General features: G+C 37.2%; 1 protein-coding gene across 1 annotated transcript; it reads right to left on the bottom strand.

The window, feature by feature from the left end:
* Window positions 1-9,508: 9,508 nt before the first annotated feature.
* On the bottom strand, window positions 9,509-10,573 carry LOC126590477 (uncharacterized). The gene is made up of 2 exons (XM_050255926.1): window positions 10,548-10,573; window positions 9,509-10,204 (listed from the first exon to the last, which is right to left on the bottom strand). Exons 1-2 carry the CDS (start codon window positions 10,571-10,573, stop codon window positions 9,679-9,681), a joined length of 552 nt encoding a protein of 183 aa, XP_050111883.1. The 3' UTR covers window positions 9,509-9,678.
* Window positions 10,574-23,068: the final 12,495 nt, after the last annotated feature.

Below are 23,068 nucleotides of genomic sequence, written 5' to 3'. Positions count from 1 at the left end.
GAAGAGGCATCGCTCTCCGAACTTCGAGAGTCAGATTTCCTTGTATAAAGCTTGTCTACAATCTTCACACGCAACATCAGTTTTCTAGATACCACATACCACTTTTTCAAAGTGCTCTGACAAAGTTAAAACACGTGAAGCTTGCAACTCCCACTACATTGCTACGACCAAGAAGGGTAAAGGAATAGCATTACTACTTGTTGTTAGGGATACTCCTATATATGTCGACCTCCATCCTCTACGGATAGGCAGACCAGCAAAAATGCTCAACCCTTCCTCATATCTGAAAGGACACTCCCAACGAAGCCTCTCGAAATACTCAGCCTTCTTCCCCCCTCCCCAATAATACCTATGCAAACCAGCCACACCAGAGCAAGAGTATCTCATATCATCAAGGTCAAAAGCAAGAGTATCTCATGTCATGCTTTTTCCCTGTCTTTTCCTTTGCCCTTGTTCTTACCTGCAAGACAATGAGAAAGAGAGCAATCAGTCAGCACTTGGAATCAAACTTCCAGTCAGGAACTGACTGCCTGAAACCCCTTGCCTGATTACTTACCTGGCATTACTCTCGAGTACTGATCTTCAACATCTTATGCTTCCAGAAAAGATACCACATCTGCCTGAGGAACGGATAGGGCAAGTGAGAAGGATACAAGGAAACATGTGGAGACAAACACAACAGAACACATGTTGATTCATCTATTACTTCGTCAACAGCAAAAGTATCACATATCATCAAGGTCGAACGCACTCTTGATTTGAATGACTTGTTTTGACCCTCAAATTCTTGAGTCGGCCTTATACTCTGGAGGAAACCAGAAAACCTCCAGCCCAGTTCAAGAATAAACCTGTAGAAAGTTACTTCTTCAAAAGAAAAAGTATCTCATATCATCTCTTCTCCATTTGTTTCTCCTTATCCTTGTTTCTGTTTACGACACAAGGAGAAGGAGAACAATCAACTAGAAGCCGAAGTCAAACCTCCGATCCAGGTTGCTTGCTTGGAAGTCTGATTACTTACCTTGTCTGTTACCTCTTTCGGCAAATCTCCTAGCTCAGCGACTTGGATGACTCCTACTATAGGGTTTAGTATCGCACTTAACCAAGCCCGAAACTATAAGAAAGCTTCAAGTGAAATTGATACATTACCTTGTGCATCTTCATCGGTTAAATATACCACCCCTGGATGAAGGAAAAGTACTTCCAGAGAAGATACCACATCTACATATGAGACACATAAGGCAAGTGAAAATGATACCACACTTCGGTACTTAGAAGTTTCATGATTACTCAATGTCTTGGATCTTGCAAGTCCCCAACTGAGGAGCTTCCCTCACTCGGGAACTTAGGGAAGTACTGTTTGTACCATACTTGACCAATCCCGAAACTACTGAGCACCGGTCAACGTTATACTATCAAGGACCCAGAAGAGTTTCCCTCCAACCAGGAGGCCAATCACAGCGCGACACGTGTCGATATCAGAAGCCAATCATAGCGCGACATATGTCAACATCAAAAGCCAATCACAACACAACACGTGTCAATGTCAGAATGAAACTAGAAACTCTCTTCTATAAAAAGAGATCATTCTCTCACAATATTGCCTAATGTCATTTGTACTAAATCATTCAATAGTACTCACAAAATGAGAGCTTGAACCTATGTACTTGTGTAAACCCTTCACAATTAATGAGAACTCCTCTACTCCGTGGACGTAGCCAATTTGGGTGAATCACATACATCTTGTATTTGCTTCCCTGTCTTTATCTATTTACATACTTATCCACACTAGTGACCGGAGCAATCTAGCGAAGGTCGCAAACTTAACACTTTCTGTTGTACCAAAGTCCTCATTGATTTTGTGCATCAACATATCCAATGATAAAAAAAAATATCCACGGTTAAAATTTAAATTCAACGGTCAAAATAATAAAATTAATTTTCTAAAACAAATCCACTTTAAAAAAATTATCCCAACCTCTATAAATACTCATTCATTGGTTTATTCATCTTCACAAAATCAATTTCTTCCTCAATTTTTTTATGATGTCTTTAAGACAAAATGCAAGAGGTCCAAATTGGAAAAAAAAGAAGAAGATGAAGCTTTATGTGAGGCTTGGTGTCACAATTTTTCAAATGAAAATTTATTGTTGTTTAGTGATTGTTTAGGTAGTTTTGGTTGGTGGATATTGAAGTTGGTTGGTGGATCTAATTTGGTTGGTCCGTTTATTGAAGTTTGGTTGGTTAGTTTGTTTATTGAAATTGGGTTGGTGTGTCATTGAAGTTTAGTTGGTTGGTTCGACATTGAAGTTTCGTTGGTTGGTTTGTATATTGAAGTATGGTTGGTTGACTGGTTGGTTGGTGTGATTAGTTCGGTTTTGGAAATTTTGTAGGAACTTAAATTTGTTTAAGTTAAAACATTCGTAAAATTAAATTAAGATAACAATTAATATATTTTAGGTTCTGAAGTTTAGGTCATGAGAGTTGGGTGGCATTCATTGTTCATAGAGCTAAATTTTATCTTTGAACCTAAATAATTAAGTTTGGGTCTAAAGGTTGAAGTTGGTCCGATACTTAACAACCAAAGTGCCGGCGCTAGACTGGGCTGGAGAACAACACAACCCCATGAACTTTGGGTAGGTTAGCCCATTGAATTTGGTGATGTCTGCATTCTTTCTTGTGTTTGAAAAATAGCACGTTCCAACCACTTAATACTATATTTTAGCGATATTTATCTTCACCTATAATTGAAAGGTCTTAGATTCGGGTCTCGTTAAAGGTGAATTTAAATCATATTATTATTAGCCTATTGTGAAGCTAAGTTCATCTCATTCTCCTTTAGTGTAAATAATATCGTTTATTAAAAAAAAAAAAAAAAGGCACGTTCCACGATCCTTTCAGGGTTCCAACGAATAGAAGTGTTGCCAAAAATGCCGTATCAACAAGCTCAACTCTCCCTCAAAATCTTTCACTAAAGGGGTTGATTTTGGACTCCGGAGTCGGGAGGAAGCTTTAGGTGATAAGCAACTGATCCACCAATCTTAGCCAGAATTTCATTGAAGTTCGTTCAACTCTAAAACTTTTGGAGATTTTGATGTATATAGTTTTGTTCATATCTCCTTTCTTGTTTTCGTCCAGATGGTGAAGTGAACTAGGATGAAATTGCAAAGGAATTTTAAAATTCCCTTGAACATACTATTGTATTACTTGTTGATAAATTCTAGTGGAAAATGGTTGAAAATCTATACAAGATAAAAATGGCATGATTTTATTATGATTTTTCCTTTTTACTGAAGATGAATTCTTTAATGTTGGGCCTATATACTATACATATGTTTTGTTTATATTAGTGGCGGTCTTTTCTTTGTATGTCGGTCTTTTTTAAAACTGTGTCCATTTATACTTATTATGAATGTTCTCTACCATTTGACCCAAGAAAATACTATATACATGTGCTTGGGGTGGATCATGTACTTACATTAACTGAAGCACTTGCTAATATGATTAAAGTTAAAGGGGTGAATTATATAATATTTCTACAAGGAAAACAAAACTACAATCCTTTGAAACTGAACTCCAACAAACAACAATTGCAACTTTGGAATCCTATTCCTCAATTAGTTTATGCACTCTCATCGACTTTGCAAGCACCAGCGCATCTCAGATGGCTCATCTTCGCCAGCAGAGGAGAGATCATCATTTGAGCGTCAAAAGATTGAGGGACTCTACTCAAATGGAGGAACTCCATAGCTGCTCTATCTGCACTGGTTGCCACCTCTAGGGGGGGGAGGGGTGCAGAGTTTTTCCTTTCATAAATAAAAGTTCGTATGTTACGTTGCGACAACAATAAACGAGAGTTTTATCTTCAAGCCAGCTATCCTTACAAGTCTGATTAGTATATCCAAATTATATTGAATTTCCAGTTTGTAATAGTAATGACACGCTTGCCTTCTTCTCCTTCCTCCACCGAGAAAGGAAAAAAAAGGTATATTGCTTAGCTTCTCTCCCTTTCTTCCTTGGATTAAATGCTTCTTAGCCTATTGGGGATTTCCTTTGTTTTTAGGAAAGGAAACTAACCTGCAACACAGTATTATAAATATAGATCTTTCTATTCTAAACACACTCACCTTTAAGTTTACGTGAGTACTTGCCCTTAGACGTCTTCAATTGGCCTTGTGTTAGTTTGTTTCAGTTATCAAGATGTCAACCCCAACAACTAAAGAAAGTAGATTATATTAATGCGACCAAAAGATGTGTCATGTCCGCCAACTCCAAAAAAGTATTGACCTCCTCAAGATGGAGTTGATCCTAAGAAAGCCGCAAAACGTGATTTGAATAAATACTTAAATGAAGAAGCAAACTAAGAAAAGAAGTAATATTAGAGCTATCAAGAGAAGGGATGGAGTTCAAGTTGAGATTATTTAAGGTTTAGGAGTTTAATTTGTTTTTTCTCCTTTTGGTTGTTCCTTTTTTTTTTTTTTGGTTGTCGAAGTTTATCGTATTGTTATGTTACTTTTGTGATGAAATTTTGTTCTGATATGTGGTAGCTAAGAGGAGTTTATCATTATGGATAAAGAGTTTTGTTTGCTAACTTATATAAAATGAGCTTCAAGATATACACATGGAGTTAATTACGATTATTTTAGCATATGTTGAAATTCAAATAGTATTGATACTACTTGGTAGTTGGTACCGTGGAATGGAACTGCTGAGTGCTGATGAAGAGAATGCAACTTCGATTCTCTGTAGGCATGCATCTCCAAAAATATCCTTGGACTAAAATTATACTCAAGTCACTTATCAAAGTTTCCAATAAAAAGTGCTGCAGTTTACAAATTACCCACCCAAATAAATCTGAACCAGTAATTCTGTTTTTGCACCCCACAATTCAAACGAAAAAATCCTCAACTTCATAGCATAGTTAAAAAACAACTCTTTGTATTGAAAGGCTTTGTAGAGTTGTGGATTGCTTGCGCTAAAGTGCTCCAGCTGGTTCTACAAAGCAATGATCCGAAAGGGTAATAACAAAATGCAGCAGATAACCGAGTATCACTTGAGCTCGTCAAGGCCCAATGTTCCCTCTGGTTGGCCGAACATTCCTTGGGATGTTCAGTGGACTTGGCCAAACTCTCCAATTGATTTGCCGAGCCATTTGCATACACATTCGGTGTTAGTTTTCGAGTAAATTATAGCAATGGTCTCTCAACTTTAATCAAATTAGAGCAATGGTTCATCAATTAAAAATTCATTACCATTGGTCCCTCATCTCATAAAAATGTGTAGCTATGGTCATTTTCGTCAACTTCGTTAGAATTTTGTCAAAATAAGTTGTATTGGAAGGATCATTGCAATAATTGGGGTCCCTCAACTCATCAAAACGTGTAGATATGATCATTTTCGTCAACTTCATCAGAATTTTGTCAAAATTAGTTATGTTGGAATGATCATTACACCAATTTGGTTAAAGTTGAGAGATTATTGCTCTAATTGAGTTAAAGTTGAAGATTCATTGCTAAAATTTACTCTTAGTTTTCCGAGCAATTCTCAAATCTTTAGTTTGTCAATAACGGAAAATCACAATTCAATCTAAAAATTGTTTGCGTAACCGCTTTTTGGTTTCTCCAAGTGACTTCTTAGTCATTCATTCTTCAAAACTTTGTATCAGTTCAACAAAATTGAGTGTTGAAGAGAATGAACTTAGGTTCTTGATGGTTTGGAGGGGTGAGTCGTGAGTGTTGTGCGGGGATCACTACACAAAAAGTGAACAATAGTAACAAGGGTTTTGCATGAGTTTGTTGGGTGGCGAGTATTTTGCTTTAAAAGAAGGGTAGTGCTATCCACACACCAATTTTTACTTCTCACACATCTTCTTAATTTTTAGTTGTTGGATCTAATGAATTGAAGAAGATCGATGGTAAAAAATTAACATGAGTGTGTAGGAAGTGAAAATAGGTGTGTGAATAGTACTATCCTAAAAGTTTTTTTTTTTTTTTTTTTTGAAGTTTACATCTTTTTTTTTTCAAGAGAAACGATAGTGATTTTATTCAAACTCAAAAAGTCATACAATCATCTAAGAGGGAATTATGGATAATATCCGAGGGCTCCTCATACTAATATTTAATCGAATCAAAATACAAAGCAAATTTAGCTAATCTATAAGCAACTAAATTAGCAGAAAATCGGACATGTGAAACCTGCGCACCATCAAGAGAATGAACCCACATTTTGATGTCCTCAGTAATGAGACTTAGAGGGGAAGCATCTCATGCATTCTTTGTCACTGCTTGAATCAAGAGGAAAGAGTTACTTTCAAAGAGACTCCACTGTCACCGGGTTGGAAAATTGATAAAATCGATGGACCAAAGCCCAGGTCAACCACCAGAGCTGTCTCTAAAAAACATTTGTTATGCTTGTGTGCCAAAACCTTTAAATTTCAGTCGAAAACCCTAAGTTATGGGGTCCAGGATCCTACGTTGAGGTCCAAACCTTAAGAGTTTTTTTACATATTTATATCATTTTCGTTCCTAATAATTAACTAAATCAATATTATCTTAATATTCGTCGATTTAACTGTAATTAAACTATTGATATTTCCGTAAGAACTAATACTCTATGAGCAAGATGAGCTTTTAGAGCTAGAATTTTGTCATCAGAATACGTGTTGCCTCAACATGTAGTGATTAAATTAAGAACGATCCATATATAAGGCAGATATTTATGTCCCATTTTCTTAATCGAGGACGCAGAAGACAAAATACCAAATTATGATGAAAAAGTGTTGAGAGGCACTCATGAACTCCTAAATGGCTGATAAAGTTTCATGTAATCTTACACGATTCATTAACACAACACGTAAACGACACGAAAATAATAGGTTTCGGATCGACACGACAACTAATCGGATCACACGATGATAAACAACTGATAATAGGTTTCAAATCTTTCACTAAAGGGGTTGATTTTGGACTCAGGAGTCGGGAGGACTCTTTAGGTGATAAGCAACTGATCCGCCAATCTTAGCCAGAATTTCATGGAAGTTCGTTCAACTTTGATGTATATAATTTTGTTCTTTCTCCTTTTTTGTTTTCGTCCAGATGGTGAAGTGAACTAGGACGAAATTGCAAAGGAATTTTAAAATTCCCTTGAACATACTATTGTGTTACTTGTTGATAAATTCTAGTGGAAAATGGTTGAAAATCTATACAAGATAAAAATGGCATGATTTTATTATGATTTTTCCTTTTTACTGAAGATGAATTCTTCAATGTTGGGCTTATATTATACATATGTTTTGTTTGCATTAACGGCGGTCTTCTCTCTGTATATCGGTCCTTTTTAAGGCTGTGTCCATTTGGACTTATTATGAATGTTGTCTACCATTTGATCCAAGAAAATACTATACATGTGCTTGGGGTGGAGCATGTATTTACGTTAACTGAAGCATTTGCTAATATGCTTAAAGTTAAAAGGGTGAATTATATAATATTTCTACAAGGAAAACAAAACTACAATCCTTTGAAACTGAACTCCAACAAACAACAATTGCAACTTTGGAATCCTATTCCTCAATTAGTTTATGCACTCTCATCGACTTTGCAAGCACCAGCGCATCTCAGATGGCTCATCTTCGCCAGCAGAGGAGAGATCATCATTTGAGCGTCAGAAGATTGAGGGACTCTACTCAAATGGAGGAACTCCATAGCTGCTCTATCTGCACTGGTTGCCACCTCTAGAGGGGGAAGGGGTGCAGAGTTTTTCCTTTCATAAATAAAAGTTCGTATGTTACTTTGCGACAACAATAAACGGGAGTTTTATCTTCAAGCCAGCTATCCTTACAAGTCCGATTAGTACATCCAAATTATATTGAATTTCCAGTTTGTAATAGTAATGACACGCCTGCCTTCTTCTCCTTCCTGCACCGGGAAAGCAAAAAAAGGTATATTGCTTAGCTTCTCTCCCTTTCTTTCTAGGGTTAATGTTTCTTAGCCTATTGGGGAGTTCCTTTGTTTTTAGGAAAGGAAACTAACCTGCAACACGGTAGTATAATTATATGTCTTTCTATTCTAAACACACTTACCTTTAAGTTTACGTGAGTACTTGCCTTTAGACGTCTTCAACTGGCCTTGTGTTAGTTTGTTTCAGTTATCAAGATTTCAACCCCAACAACTAAAGAAAAGTAGATTATATTAATGCGACTAGAAGATGTGTCATGCCCGCCAGCTCCAAAAAAGTATTGACCTCCTCAAGATGGAGTTGATCCTAAGAAAGTCCCAAAACGTGATTTGAATAAATACTTAAATGAAGAAGCAAACTGAGAAAAGAAGTAATATTAGAGCTATCAAGAGAAGGGATGGAGTTCAAGTTGAGATTATTTAAGGTTTAGGAGTTTAATTTGGTTTTTCTCCCTTTGGTTGTTCCTTTTTTTTTTTTTTTTTGGTTGTCGAAGTTTATCGCATTGTTATGTTACTTTTATGATGAAATTTTGTTCTGATATGTGGTAGCTAAGAGGAGTTTATCGTTATGGATAAAGAGTTTTGTTTGCTAACTTATATAAAATGAGCTTCAAGATATACACATGGAGTTAATTACGATTATTTTAGCATATGTTGAAATTCAAATAGTATTGATACTACTTGGTAGTTGGTACCGTGGAATGGAACTGCTGAGTGCTGATGAAGAGAATGCAACTTCGATTCTCTGTAGGCATGCATCTCAAAAAATATCCTTGACTAAAATTATACTCAAGTCACTTATCAAAGTTTCCAATAAAAAGTGCTGCAGTTTACAAATTACCCACCCAAATAAATCTGAACCAGTAATTCTGTTTTTGCACCCCACAATACAAACGAAAAAATACTCAACTTCATAGCATAGTTAAAAAACAACTCTCTGTATTGAAAGGCTTTGTAGAGTTGAGGATTGCTTGCACTAAAGTGCTCCAGCTATTTCTACAAAGCAATGATCCGAAAGGGTAATAACAAAATGCAGCAGATAACCGAGTATCACTTGAGCTCGTCAAGGCCCAATGTTCCCTCTGGTTGGCCGAACATTCCTTGGGATGTTCAGTGGACTTGGCAAAACTCTCTAATTGATTTGCCGAGCCATTTGTATACGCATTCGGTGTTAGTTTTCGAGTAAATTGTAGCAATGGTCTCTCAACTTTAATCAAATTAGAGCAATGGTCCCTCAATTAAAAATTCATTACCATTGGTCCCTCATCTCATAAAAATGTGTAGTTATGGTCTTTTTCGCCAACTTCGTTAGAATTTTGTCAAAATAAGTTGTATTTGAAGGATCATTGCGACAATTGGGATCCCTCAACTCATCAAAACATATAGCTATGATCATTTTCGTCAACTTCATCAGAATTTTGTCAAAATGAGTTATGTTGGACGGATCATTACACCAATTTGGTTAAAGTTGAGAGATCATTGCTCAAATTGGGTTAAAGTTGACGAATCATTGCTACAATTTACTCTTAGTTTTCCGAGCAATTCTCAAATCTTTAGTTTTTTTTTTTTGGTAGAAACTGGGATTGAAAACCAGGGCAAAGATGCCAGAACGAACACAAAAGCCTACAGCAAGGCAAGCTAAAACAAACCAACAAAAACCAAAGCAGAGGGTTACAATAAAGAAGACGCTGCAACAAGCAAGCGTCGCCCCCTACCCAGTCAAAACAAATTAATAAGGACACGGCAAGCCATCATTGTTTAGAACATGTACCAAAGAAGATGGGGGTCGATCGACCCAGACAACATCACACATCTCCTGGTTGTTAATTGACGCAAGAGAGTCCGCCGCAACATTGGCTGATCTTGGAACCCAAGACCAGCGACAGTTCTGAAAAGTCTTCCCCATCTCCTTGACTCTCACCAAAGTTGGAAAAGCCTCCCAGGAACCATCCTCCATCGAACCCGTGAGGCAAGAAATGGATTCTAAGAAGTCAGATTCAAAAATCACAGATGAAAGACCCAAAGAGGATCCCACCTCACAACCACGAAGCAGTGCATAAGCCTCCGCCAGGGCAGCACACGAAGCAGCAATAGCAAATCTCGCAGCTGCAACGAACTCCCCCACTTCGTTCCTCACCACAACCCCAACAAAACCAGATTTGGCCAACTTGGACCAGCTCGCATCGACGTTTACCTTACAGAAGGGAGCTGCAGGAGGACTCCAACTAGAGACTAGACCCACCCTATTCTCAAATCTTTAGTTTGTCAATAACGGAAAATCACAATTCAATCTAAAAAATTGTTTGCGTAACCGCTTTTGGGTTTCTCCAAGTGACTTCTTGGTCATTCATTCTTCAAAACTTTGTATCAGTTCAACAAAATTGATTGTTGAAGAGAATGAACTTAGGTTCTTGATGGTTTGGAGGGGTGAGTCGTGAGTGATGTGCGGGGATAATTCTATATAAAGTACTCTTTCTCCTTCCCTCTGTCTGATGTGGAACAATTGATTTCAACACTCCCCGCACGTGAGGCCCCATTTATGGGTCACACGTGAAATTCCACACATCGGCAACCACGTGGAGCCATGTTGGGACTCACCCAATCGCACGGCAGTACGGACCCATCCCCTGGCTCTGATACCATGTGGAAATTTTCAGGTCGACGGGCCGATGGCCCACTCTAACAACACCGATACTGTCCCCACTTAACCACCTGCACAATCCTCAGGTGTAGGGTTTTATCACAAAAGGCCTCGGTGTTAGTTAGAGTGGGATAATTCTATTTAAAGTACTCTTTCTCCTTCCCTTTGTCCGATGTGGGACAATTGGTTTCAACACGCTACACAAAAAGTGAACAATAGTAACAAGGGTTTTGCATAAGTTTGTTGGGTGGCAAGTATTTTGCTTTAAAAGAAGGATATAGTGTTATCCACACATCAATTTTTACTTCTCACACACCTTCTTAATTTTTAGTTGTTGGATCTAATGAATTGAAGAAGATCGACAGTAAAAAATTAACATGAGTGTGTAGGAAGTGAAAATAGGTGTGTGAATAGTACTATCCTAAAAGATTTTTTTTTTTTTTTTTTTTTGAAGTTTACATCTTCTTCTTTTTTTTTTCAAGAGAAACGATAGTGATTTTATTCAAACTCAAAAAGTAATACAATCATCTAAGAGGGAATCATGGATAATATCCGAGGGCTCCTCAAACTAATATTCAATCGAATCAAAATACAAAGCAAATTTAACTAATCTATAAGCAACTAAATTAGCAGAAAATCGGACATGTGAAACCTGCGCACCATCAAGAGAATGAACCCACATTTTGATGTCCTCAGTAATGAGACTTAGAGGGGAAGCATCTCGTGCATTCTATGTCACTGCTTGCATCAAGAGGAAAGAATTACTTTCAAAGAGACTCCACTGTCACCGGGTTGGAAAAATGATAAAATCGATGGACCAAAGCCCAGGTCAACCACCAGAGCTGTCTCTAAAAAAAATTGTTATGCTTGAGTGCCAAAACCTTTAAATTTCAGTCGAAAACCCTAAGTTATGGGGTCCAGGATCCTACGTTGAGGTCCAAACCTTAATAGTTTTTTACATATTTATATCATTTTCGTTCCTAATAATTAACTAAATCAATATTATCTTAATATTCGTCGATTTAACTGTAAATTAAACTATTGATATTTCCGTAAGAACTTAACTCTATGAGCAAGATGAGCTTTTTAGAGCTAGAATTTTGTCATCAGAATACGTGTTGTCTCAACATGTAGTGATTAAATTAAGAACGATCCATATATAAGGCAGATATTTATGTCCCATTTTGTTAATCGAGGACGCAGAAGACAAAATACCAAATTATGATGAAAAAGTGTTGAGAGGCACTCATGAACTCCTAAATGGCTGATAAAGTTTCATGTAATCTTACATGATTCGTTAACACAACACGTAAGCGACACAAAAATAATAGGTTTCGGATCGACACGACAACTAATCGGATCGTTATCGGATCACACGATGAGAACCCGTCAATAAGGGGTTCTTAACAGGTTCACACGAGATTGACACACGAGTAACCCATTTCAACACGTTAAGAAAAATGTTATTTTGATGATTTTAATTTTTTAAACTAATAAAAAAATCTTACTATAAAATACAATAGGCATAGTATATATGTATATTATATATTGCATTATTATATTTAAGTTTTATTTATTTATTTATTTATTTTTATAGTATACTATAGCAAAGGGTGAGATTAAAAAATCATAAAACACATTAAAAGTAAAAATACCAAACACATTCAAAAATTATAATAATTAATTTACAAGTACAAAAAATGTGAAAAAAAATAGGCAAACGCTTGTGATCGCATCCTCTACACTTTGAGGATGGGTACATTGCCGTTTGAATGTTTAGAATCATACAAAACCTCATGAATAGTATATTTAAGGGAGTTCAAAATAAATAAAATTCATATTTATTAATGTACAAGTCTGAAAAATGTGAAAGCATATATAAATACTCGGGATTGGATCCTCAACCTTGAAACGTAACTCCATTTATTTTGCATATCCTTGAACCTTTGGTATTTTGTAGTAATGTACTAATGTTTTTTCATTATACTCTTATTTTGGGGTATGCAATACTTGAAAGACAAATGTTTTTTTTTAAATGTTTTGAAGTGATATTTACATGACAGTGTGATATACATACACAAATTTAGTATTATGTTTTTCATTTTTTGGGTCAAATTATATTTTTCATTTTCATTATTTATTGATTTAAAATATATTTTTTTAAAGGGTAACGGGTCGGGTCATATTACTTAATAATATTAACGGGTTAATTTCGGGTTGAGTCATATTACCCATTTACTTTAACGGGTGTTACACGACACGACATGTTAAGATATCAAGTATGTCACGAAAACGATACGAATACGAGAAACACAATACGAATGACAGGTTTAATGTAATCAGATTTGGATGCTACGAAAATATTAGGACCAAAATTGTGCCACCTGCCCACTATAGGTAGGCCAAATGTAATAGCCAGAATGGTCACACCCGGAAAGGGATCCTCTCCGGATCCCTTCTTCCTAATTCACCAAGTCCGGGGATCTGAACCGTTGAAATTTGATCCAACGGCTAAAGTTATTATAATTTTTAAAGTGGACCCCTATTTGTAGCCGTTGGATCAAATTTCAATGGTCCGGATCCCCGAACTTGATAGATTAGGAGGAAGGGATCCGGAGAGGATCCCTTTCCGTCAAACCCTAAACCTAAATTCCTAATAAAAACGTACTAATTACCGCGTACTTATATTTAAGGGTGTGATATCCACACACACCTTTTTACTTCTCTCACACCTTTTTTGTTTTCGGCCGTCGGATCGGATGAATTGAAGAAGATCAATGGACATAAATTAATAAGGGGTGTGTGAGAAGTAAAAAGGGATGTGTGGATAGCACACGCCTATATTTAACGCTTTGATTCTCTTGACACTTGTCCCCTACTTGTAAAGCCAAATGTAATAACAACCCTAGACTCCTAATTATATATCATTTGCATGATCTTCCTATGATCTTTTCGAAGTAACACGTATATTATGATGAGGCAATAGAGGAAACAATGCCCAACGTAAGGGAGATGATGCACTCCTAGAACCCTATCTTTAGTCTAAAGTCTCCAACACTCCATTCACGATTGAAATGTAAACCCAATCCATAATTAGGGTATTCGATCTACCTATCATTTATACTTAATTTTCTCTATCAGTGACGTACTTTCATTATTATCTTTTCATTATGCAATTGATGCAGAACATTTGGCTTAGTGATTGAAAGAGGAGGACGCCACTGTTCAAACACATGCCTTTACCATGACATACAATGGATTTTGATTATTTGAGGTCGTTTAGGCTTCCAAACTGCATTTTAAATTCTTTAATAAAAAACGAACTTCTCGTTTATCGTCCGATTAATGTCGTTTTAATGTCGGTCATTTCCTTAAGGCCCTTGAGTTTCCTCAAGGAGTTGTGATTAAGCTATTTAAGCAGTTGGCTTCAATGTAATCACATCTTTCATCAATAATCAAACAAACCTTTCGGTTTTCTAATAACTATAGTGGATTTCAGAACTTATTCAAGGACTTATGTTGGTATCCCCTGTGACCTTCGTGTTACGTCGGCAATGTTGCATAATAGTCAAAAAAAATTACTTTAACGTTATTCTAGAGAATGAAGCCACATTTTGATGTCCTCAGTAATAAGACTTAGAAGGGAAGCATCTCGTGCATTCGAAGTCACTGCTTGAATCAAGAGGAAGAGAGTCACTTTCAAAGAGAACATGAGAAAAGTTAAGCTCCATAGCACGACGAACACCCTCCCTAACTGCAAGAAACTCCACTGTCACCGGGTTGGAGATATGATAAAATCAACGGACCAAAGCCCCGGTAAAACCACCAGAGCTGTCTCTAAAAAAGTTTTGTTATGCTTGAATACCAACACCTTTAAGTTTCCGTCGCAAAACCTAATTTATGGGGTCAAGGATCCAACGTTGAGGTCCAAATCTTGACAGTTCTGTTACATATTTATATCATTTTCGTTCCTACATAACTAAATCAATACTAATATCTTAAATTCATCGATATAAACTTAATGATATTTCTGTAAAAACTAAAAACTGATACTCTATAAGCAAGATGGGCTTTCAGAGCTAGACTTTTGTCATCAGAAATGCGTGTTGTCTCTCAACACGCACTGATCAAAGAACGATGCATAAGCCAGATATTTATGCCCAATGCTGTTGATCGAGGAGACAGAAGACACGAAAGACCAAATTATGATGAAAAAGTGTTGAGAGTTAGGCTGGTCAACTCATGAACTCCTAAATGGCTGATAAAATAAGTTTCATGTGATCAGATTTGGATACGGTACAAAAATATTAGGACCAAAATCGTGCCACCCGTCCTCTAGGCAGGTCAAATGCGATCACAACCAGACTGGTCAAAACCCCAAACCTAAATTCCTAGTAAAAAGTACCAAGTACCGTGTGATTACATTTGAGGCCTTTGAGTGTCTTGACACTTGTTCCATAGTTGTAAAGCCAAATGTAATCACAACCCTAAAATCCTAATTATATATCATTTGCATGATCTTCCTTTGATCCTCTCTAAGTAACACGTGTATTATGAGGGAATCAAGGAAACAATGTCCAACGTAAGGCAGATGATTCACTCCTAGAACCTAAATTCCTAGTAAAGTATACCAAGCCGCGTACTTTAGAGACAATTGTCCCCTACTTGTAAAGCCAAATGTAATCGCAACCCTAAATTCCTAATTATGTATGATTTGCATGATCTTCCTATGATCTTCTCTAAGTAACACGTGTATTATGATTTGCATGATCTTCCTATGATCTTCTCTAAGTAACACGTGTATTATGAGGCAATCAAGGAAACAATGCCCAACGTAAGGCAGATGATTCACTCCTAGGACCTAAATTCCTAGTAAGTACTAGTACCACGTACTTAAATTTGAGGCAATTGTCCCCAATTTGTAAAGCCAAATGTAACCACAACCCTAAATTCCTAATTATATGTGATTTGCATGATCTTCTCTAAGAAACACGTGTATTATGAGTCAAGGAAACAATGTCCAACGTAATGCAGATGACTCACTCCTAGAACCCAATTTTAGTCCAAAGTCTCTAACATTCCCACGCACGATTGAAATGTAAACCCAATCCATAATTAGGGTATTCGACCTACCTATCATTTGTACTTTTCTTTATCGGTCATGTACTTTCTTTTTACTAGGAATGTTGAAAGCAATGTTGCATGATAGTCAAAACTGTTTACTTTCAACGTTATTCTACAATGCTTCATGAAAAAATCAATAAAATAGAAAATTGTTGAACTTTTTATTAACAGTGAGATAATTCATTTTACGGTCAACGATACTCTGTATTCGTCTAGTTAGTTGATTGCAACTAAATGACTAAGGTCTAAATTTTCATACCATACATAAGAACATGGTGGAAGATGATAGAAACGGAAGGTAGCTACCATGCCTCATGAATCATGCATTATCTTTAACGGGTGACATAAAGAATAACGTAATTTTCGTCTGATTAAGATTCAACCCTAAAGCCGAATCATAAACCCATTTATTTGATTGGATCTCCCTCATTAAATTATCATTTCCCTGAAAAATATCTTGCAATGTGGTCACTACACAAAAAGTGACCAATAGTAGCTAGGGTTTTGCAAGAGCATTTGGGTGGTGAGTCTTTTGTTTTAAAAGAATTTAAAAAAAAAATATCTAAGAGAAACGATAGCGATTTTATTCAAACTAAAAAAGTCATACAATCATCTAAGAGGACATCATGGATCATAGCCGGATAATATCTTTAAGCTCCTCAAACCATTGTTCAATCGAATCAAACACAAAACATTAGTTACTCTGTGAGCAATTGAATCGGCATAATGTCGGACATGTGAGGTTCGCACACCATCAAGAGAACGAAGCCAAATTTTTATGTCCTGAGTAATGAGACTTGGAGGGGAAGCATCTCGTGCATTCGAAGTCACTGCTTGAATCAACAGGAGAGAGTTCTTTTCAAACAGACTCCATTGTCAATGGGTTTGAAATATGATAAAAGCGACGAACCAAAGCCCCGGTAAAACAACCAGAGCTGTAAAAAAGTGTTGTTATGCTTGAGTACCAAAACCTTTAAATTTCAGTCGCAAACCCTAAGTTATGGGGTCAAGGTTCCTACCTTCAGCTCCAAATCTTAAATGTTTTTACATATTTATATCATTGTCGTTCCTAATTAACTAAAACAATATTAAATCTTAATATTCGTAGATATAATTGTAAAGTAAGCTATTGATATTTCCGTTAGAACTAAAATCTGATACTCTATGAGCAAGATGGGCTGTCAGATCTGAACTTTTGTCATCAGGATACGTGTTGTCCCCTCACGCAGTGATTAAGGAACGATGCGGAAGGCAAATATTTTTATGTCTAAAGAACAATGCATAAGGCAAATATTTATGTCTACAGAACGATGCATACGGCAGATATTTATGTCCCATGCTGTTGATCGTGGAGGCAGAAGACACAAAAGGACCAAATTATGGTGAAGAATTGTTGAGAGTTAGGCTGGTCAACTCATGAACTCCTAAACGGCTGATAAAATAATTTTCATGTAATCAGATTTGGATATGGTCGAAAATAATAGGACCAAAATCGTGCTACCTGTCCACTAGGTAGGCCAAATGCAATCACAAACCGGACTGGTCACAACCCTAAACCTAAATTCTTAGTAAAAAGTACCAAGGAATATGTACTTACACTTGAGGGTTTGAGTGTCCAGACACTTGTCCCCTAGTTGTAAAGCCAAATGTAATCACAAACCCTAAATTCCTAATTATATATGATCTGCATGAAGGTCGTATGATCTTCTCTAAATAACACGTGTATTATGAGGCAATCAAGGAATCAATGTCCAACGTAAGGCAGATGACTCACTCCTAGAGCCCAGTCTTTAATCTAAAGTCTCCAACACTCTCACGCACGATTTAAATGTAAACCCAATCTATAATTAGGGTATTCGACCTACCTATCATTTGTACTTTTCTTTATCAGTCATTAATTTCTTTATTATTTTTTCATTATACAATATTGTATGATGATCAAAACTGTTTATTTTCAGCGTTATTTTACAATGCTTCATGAAAGGAAACTGTTAAGGAATTTATCTCTATTAATTAGTCAATATTGTAAATTGATATTGTAGTTATTTACTTCCTTGTTTAGTTTCTGATCAAGCCTTGTTTATAGGCGATAGTTTAGAATCCTATTGACTGTATCATTTTATAAAGTTGTAAACCTAGTTGTTGAATGATATATCGAAAATCATAATCCCATTATATGCTTCTTATGATGGTACCAGAGTGATTGATATCTGGGAAAATAAAAAGCAAACACACAGACACCAAAACAACCCTAGCAAAACATAGCCATGGGTGATAGCGCAGACATGAAGTCAACCTCCTCAGGCATGACTTCGCATCCAAAGTGGGAGAGTCCTAATCATCCACTTTATCCCCACCATTTGGACCAACCTGGTGCAGTCCTTGTGCCGGAGCCATTGGTGGAAGACAATTATAGTACATGGGTTCAATCCATGACCATGGCCTTAACGGTCAAGAACATATTAGGGCTTGTTGATGGGACAATCAAGAAGTCAAGTGAAGATGAACATGAAGAATTGCAGCAATGGAATCGATGCAATAATCTGGTTAAGACATGGCTCTTAGGATCCATGTCAAAAGAAATCTCAGGTAGCGTCATCAATTGCATGGATGCAAGGCAGATGTGGCTTGATTTGCAAGAAAGGTTTTCTCATGTGAATATTGTTCAATTGTTTCACATAGAAAACGAGATTCATGACTATGTGCAAGGCAACATGACAGTGAGTTCATATTTCACCAAATTAAAAAACTTGTGGGACGAACGTGACGTGTTATGTTCTATTCCTGCATGTAGTTGTGATACGAAGAAGGAAATCATCTCTTGTGTTGAAACCCAGAAAACAATGAAATTTCTCATGGGTTTAAATGATTCTTATTCCATTGTTCCTAGTAATACCCTTCTTCTTAAGCCTTTACCTACAGTGAACAAGGCCTACTTTCTTGTTCTTCGCCATGAGAGACAGGCAGAAGTCTCAAGTGGAAAGCATACTTTCCAACCTGAAGCGGCATCTTTTGCTGTGAAGAATGGTGGCGGAGAAACTGAACCAGAAGATGGTGGTCTTCGCTGTGGAAAATGTAACAAGACAAATCATAGCACCAAAAACTGTTGTGCTCATCTCAAGTGCACTTTTTATGGGTGGAAAGGTCATTCCTTTGAATATTGCCACAAAAGCAAAACGGCTGCTGAAACTGAACAAAGCCACTCATCCACTTCCAAGGGCAACCAAGTTGCCATGCACGACAAAAAGGACGGGATGCCAAACTTTCCTTTCTCCAGGAAGATTGCAAGTAGATACTCGCAATGTTGAACAAAAACAGATCTTCCTTAACAGATTCTCCTTTGCAAATCAAGTTGGTAATTCCTCGAATAATGAAGAACTTTCAGGTAAAGCTTTTCATGCATAATGGCATAAAAAAATGTTTGGATCTTGGATAGTGGTGCAACGAACCACATTGTTTGCAGCCCTCATTGTCTCATGACGTCAAGACCTATTACAAACCATACTGTTAAACTACCCACTGGTTCTCTTGCCACGGTCACCCACATTGGACAAGTTGTCTTCTTTCCCAACCTTGTGCTTGATAATGTTTTGTGTGTCCCATTTTTCAAATTAAATTTGATATCCATTAGCAAGCTCGCTCATAATTCCCTCTATATTACCATCTTCCTAAAACAATTTTGTGTTATACAAGACCTACGCTCGGGGAAGATGATTGGGACAGGAATTAAACGAGAGGGACTATACTATCTTGATCCACCAAAGAAAGGAACATGTAACACCATTCAAACATCCAACCATCATCTTTAGCATCAACGCCTAGGACATCCATCACAAACTATTTCCATGTTATTTCCTTTTTTCCAACAGAAATCTTGTGATTCTAATAAATGTGTCATTTGCCCATTGGCCAAGCTAACAAGAGCACCATTTTTATTGAGTTTCATATCCACTAAATCATGTTTTGAATTGATACATGTTGATATCTTGGGGGGGGTATCATGTTCCTTTTATTTCGAGTGCAAAATACTTTCTCACTATTGTTGATAATTACACCAGAAGCACATGATTTATTTGATGAAACACAAATCTGACATACAACAGCTCATTCTACAATTTGTCCATTTGGTCGAAACCCAATTCACGACCAAGGTTAAAATGATTTGAAGCGACAATGGTCCCAAATTTAAACTTGACAATTTTAATGCCAAACAAGGTATCATTCATCAAACTAATTGTGTCAACACACCATAAAAAAAAGGTGTTGCTGAATGTAAGCATCGACATTTATTAAATGTTGCCAGAGCCCTCATCTTTCAAGCCAACATGCCAAAACGTTTTTTGGGGGGACGCCATACTTGCTTCAACCTATCTTATTAATCGCACACCCACACCCCTTCTTCAAGGAAAGACACCTTATGAAAAGTTGTTCCAGAAAGCACCTACTTACTCACACTTACGAGGGTTTGGTTGTTTGTGTTTTGCTTCCACTCACGCACATAAACCTTCAAAATTTAATCCTTATGCTCGTCGCTGCTATCTATATGGTAAAAAGGGCTATCGATTATTCGACCTTCAACTCAACAAAGTTTTTGTCTCACGAGACGTGATTTTTTTAAAGAACAATTTCCTTATCACTCAGACATTTCCGTTGCTAATCCATAGTACTCCACTCTAACCAACTCCTTGTCACAATTTGATATGGACTCTTTTCTTGCTCTATCTCATACGCCACACGACTCCCCCGACCATGACTCTACACTTTCTCCCATTAACTCCCCACTATCAAACTCCACACCCTCAGATATCCCACCCTCAGACACCCTACCTTCACCTTCCCTACCTTCTCGACCCTCAGATATCCATGCGTCTTCCCCGTTCCCACCCACTATAACCCTAACCCTACCTTCTCCATCCACACCACAAACAGCCTCGCCAACTCCACCCCGCCGTGGAACACGACCTACCAAACCCTCTACCTTTTTGCAGGACTTTCATGTCGATGTCTCTCTTCCGTCCAGGCCTGCTCCCACATCTTATACAAACGTGGTCCAATCCTCGTCAAGTACTTCCCATCCTCTATCCACTTATTTATCCTATGATCGTCTCTCACCTCCCCATAAATCTTATACCGCTAATCTCACCCTCCTCAAAGAACCAGTATGCTTTTTGCAGGCTGTCCGAGATCCAAACTAGCGCGATGCCATGCAAAATGAAATTGATGTTCTTCAAGCCAATCATACCTGGACACTCGTGCCTTTGCCGCTACATAAACGTCTCATTGGATGTAAATAGGTCTACAAGATTAAGCTTAAACCTGATGGCACTATCAAACGGTACAAGGCACGCCTCGTTGCCAAAGGTTACAGTCAAATTGAAGGTGTTGATTACCGCGAAACCTTTGCTCCGGTGGCTAAGTTAACCACAGTTCGTGTGCTTCTTAGTGTTGCCGATATGCAAGGTTGACACTTCCATCAACTGGATGTGAACAATGCCTTCTTAAATGGTGATCTCGAAAATGATGTCTACATGACCTTGCTTCCTGGTTTCGGATGAAAGGGGGAGACTCGAGTCTGCAAGTTAAATAAATCTCTATATGGTTTAAAGTAAGCTTCGAGGCAATGGTTCATTAAGTTATCCAATGCTCTTAAGGCCACTGAATTTCATCAATCATGGTCCGACTATTCACTATTCATCCAAAGTCGTCATGGTAACTTCATTGCTTTATTAGTCTATGTCGATGATGTGATATTAGCAGGTAATAATCTGCATGAAATTGAAGAAACCAAGCAGTTTCTCTCTCAATGTTTCAAGCTGAAAGACTTGGCGCAACTCAAATATTTCTTGGGAATAGAAGTTGCACGTTCAAAGTGTGGAATTACTCTATGTCAACGAAAATATGCACTAGAAATATTGGATGATGCTGGGTTTTTAGGAGTTAAGCCTTCACGATTTCCTGTGGATCAAAATTTGTCTCTCACACAAATGGAAGGAAAGGTGTTAAATGATCATTTATCATATAGACGACTTGTGGGCAGGTTGATATACTTGACCATAACAAGGCCTGACTTGGCTTATGTTGTTCACATGCTAAGTCAGTTCATGCAGAAACCTCGGTAACCACATCTTAAGGCTGCACACAAGGTCCTCAAATACATTAAACAAGCACCAAGACAATGAATTTTTCTTCCTTCCACGGGTTCATTGCAATTACAAGCATTTTGTGATGTTGATTGGGCTAAATGTAGAGATACTAGAAGGTCGATAACGGGGTACTGTATTTTGCTTGGTCAAGCACCTATTTCCTGGAAAACTAAGAAACAAACAACTATATCTCATTCTAGTGCAAGGCTGAATACCGTTATATGGCCACCACATGCTGTGAAATCATATGGCTGAAGAATATTTTGAAGGATCTAAGAGTGAATCATCCATGACCAGTCAAGTTATTTTGTGATAATCAAGCGGCATTACACATCGCTTCAAATCTTGTTTTTCATGAACGAACAAAGCATATAGAGATTGATTATCACCTAGTACGAGAAAATATTCAAGAAGGAATGATACGCAGGGCTTACATAAGGACAAGTGATCAACCAGCTGATATATTCACCAAGCCATTGAGTTCAACGCAGTTTGAAGTCTTACTTAGCAAGTTGGGTGTCATTAGCATACACTCCAACTTGAGGGGGAGTGTTAAGGAAGATATCTCTATTAATTAGTCAATATTGTAAATTGATATTGTAGTTATTTACTTCCTTGTTTAGTTTCTGATCAAGCCTTGTTTATAGGCGATAGTTTAGGATCCTATTGACTGTATCATTGTATAAAGCTGTCAACCTAGTTGTTGAATGATATATTCTATGCTTCTTATGAGAAACAATAACATGAAAAATTGTTCAACTTTTTTTTGGGTAAATTACATAGTACCCCCTCAGATTTGAGATATATTATAACCCCATACAACATTTTTAAAACATTTCATTTTCATACAACTTATCATTTTATTTCAATTTCATACAACAGTTAAAAAATCTGTTAAATTAACTGTTAAGTGATGATGTGGCAAATATGGGGTCCCCATTTGTGATGACGTGGCTGCCACATGTGTGCCACGTGGCTAAACAATTAATAAAATATTTAAAATATTAAAATAATTAATTAACAAAAGTTATATTAAAAAAAAACCCAGAAGTTGTCTTCCCCACCCATCCCTCTCTCCCATCCATCATCACCCACCCCCAAAAATCCCACCCGAGCCCACCCCCTTCTCCCATCCCCCATCACCCCTCCCAAAAATCCCCTTCTCAGTCTTCTCCTCATCACCATTTCTGATAGCTTCTTCCTCTGCTATT

The sequence above is a fragment of the Malus sylvestris genome, chromosome 11, assembly GCF_916048215.2.
Source record: "Malus sylvestris chromosome 11, drMalSylv7.2, whole genome shotgun sequence".
In the NCBI taxonomy this organism is placed as follows: Eukaryota; Viridiplantae; Streptophyta; class Magnoliopsida; order Rosales; family Rosaceae; genus Malus; species Malus sylvestris.
The sequence above is the reverse complement of the archived record's forward strand: the minus strand, read 5'-3'. Positions and strand labels throughout refer to the sequence as shown.

What these genes read in the sequence shown, in the direction of transcription:
- LOC126590477 (XM_050255926.1), bottom strand. Translation starts at nt 10,573, where the DNA reads ATGGGTCCGTACTGCCGTGCGATTGG. An exon ending in CCGTACTGCCGTGCGATTGG is followed by an intron (nt 10,205 to 10,547) that starts GTGAGTCCCAAC and finishes GACAAACTAAAG; the next exon opens with ATTTGAGAATAGGGTGGGTC.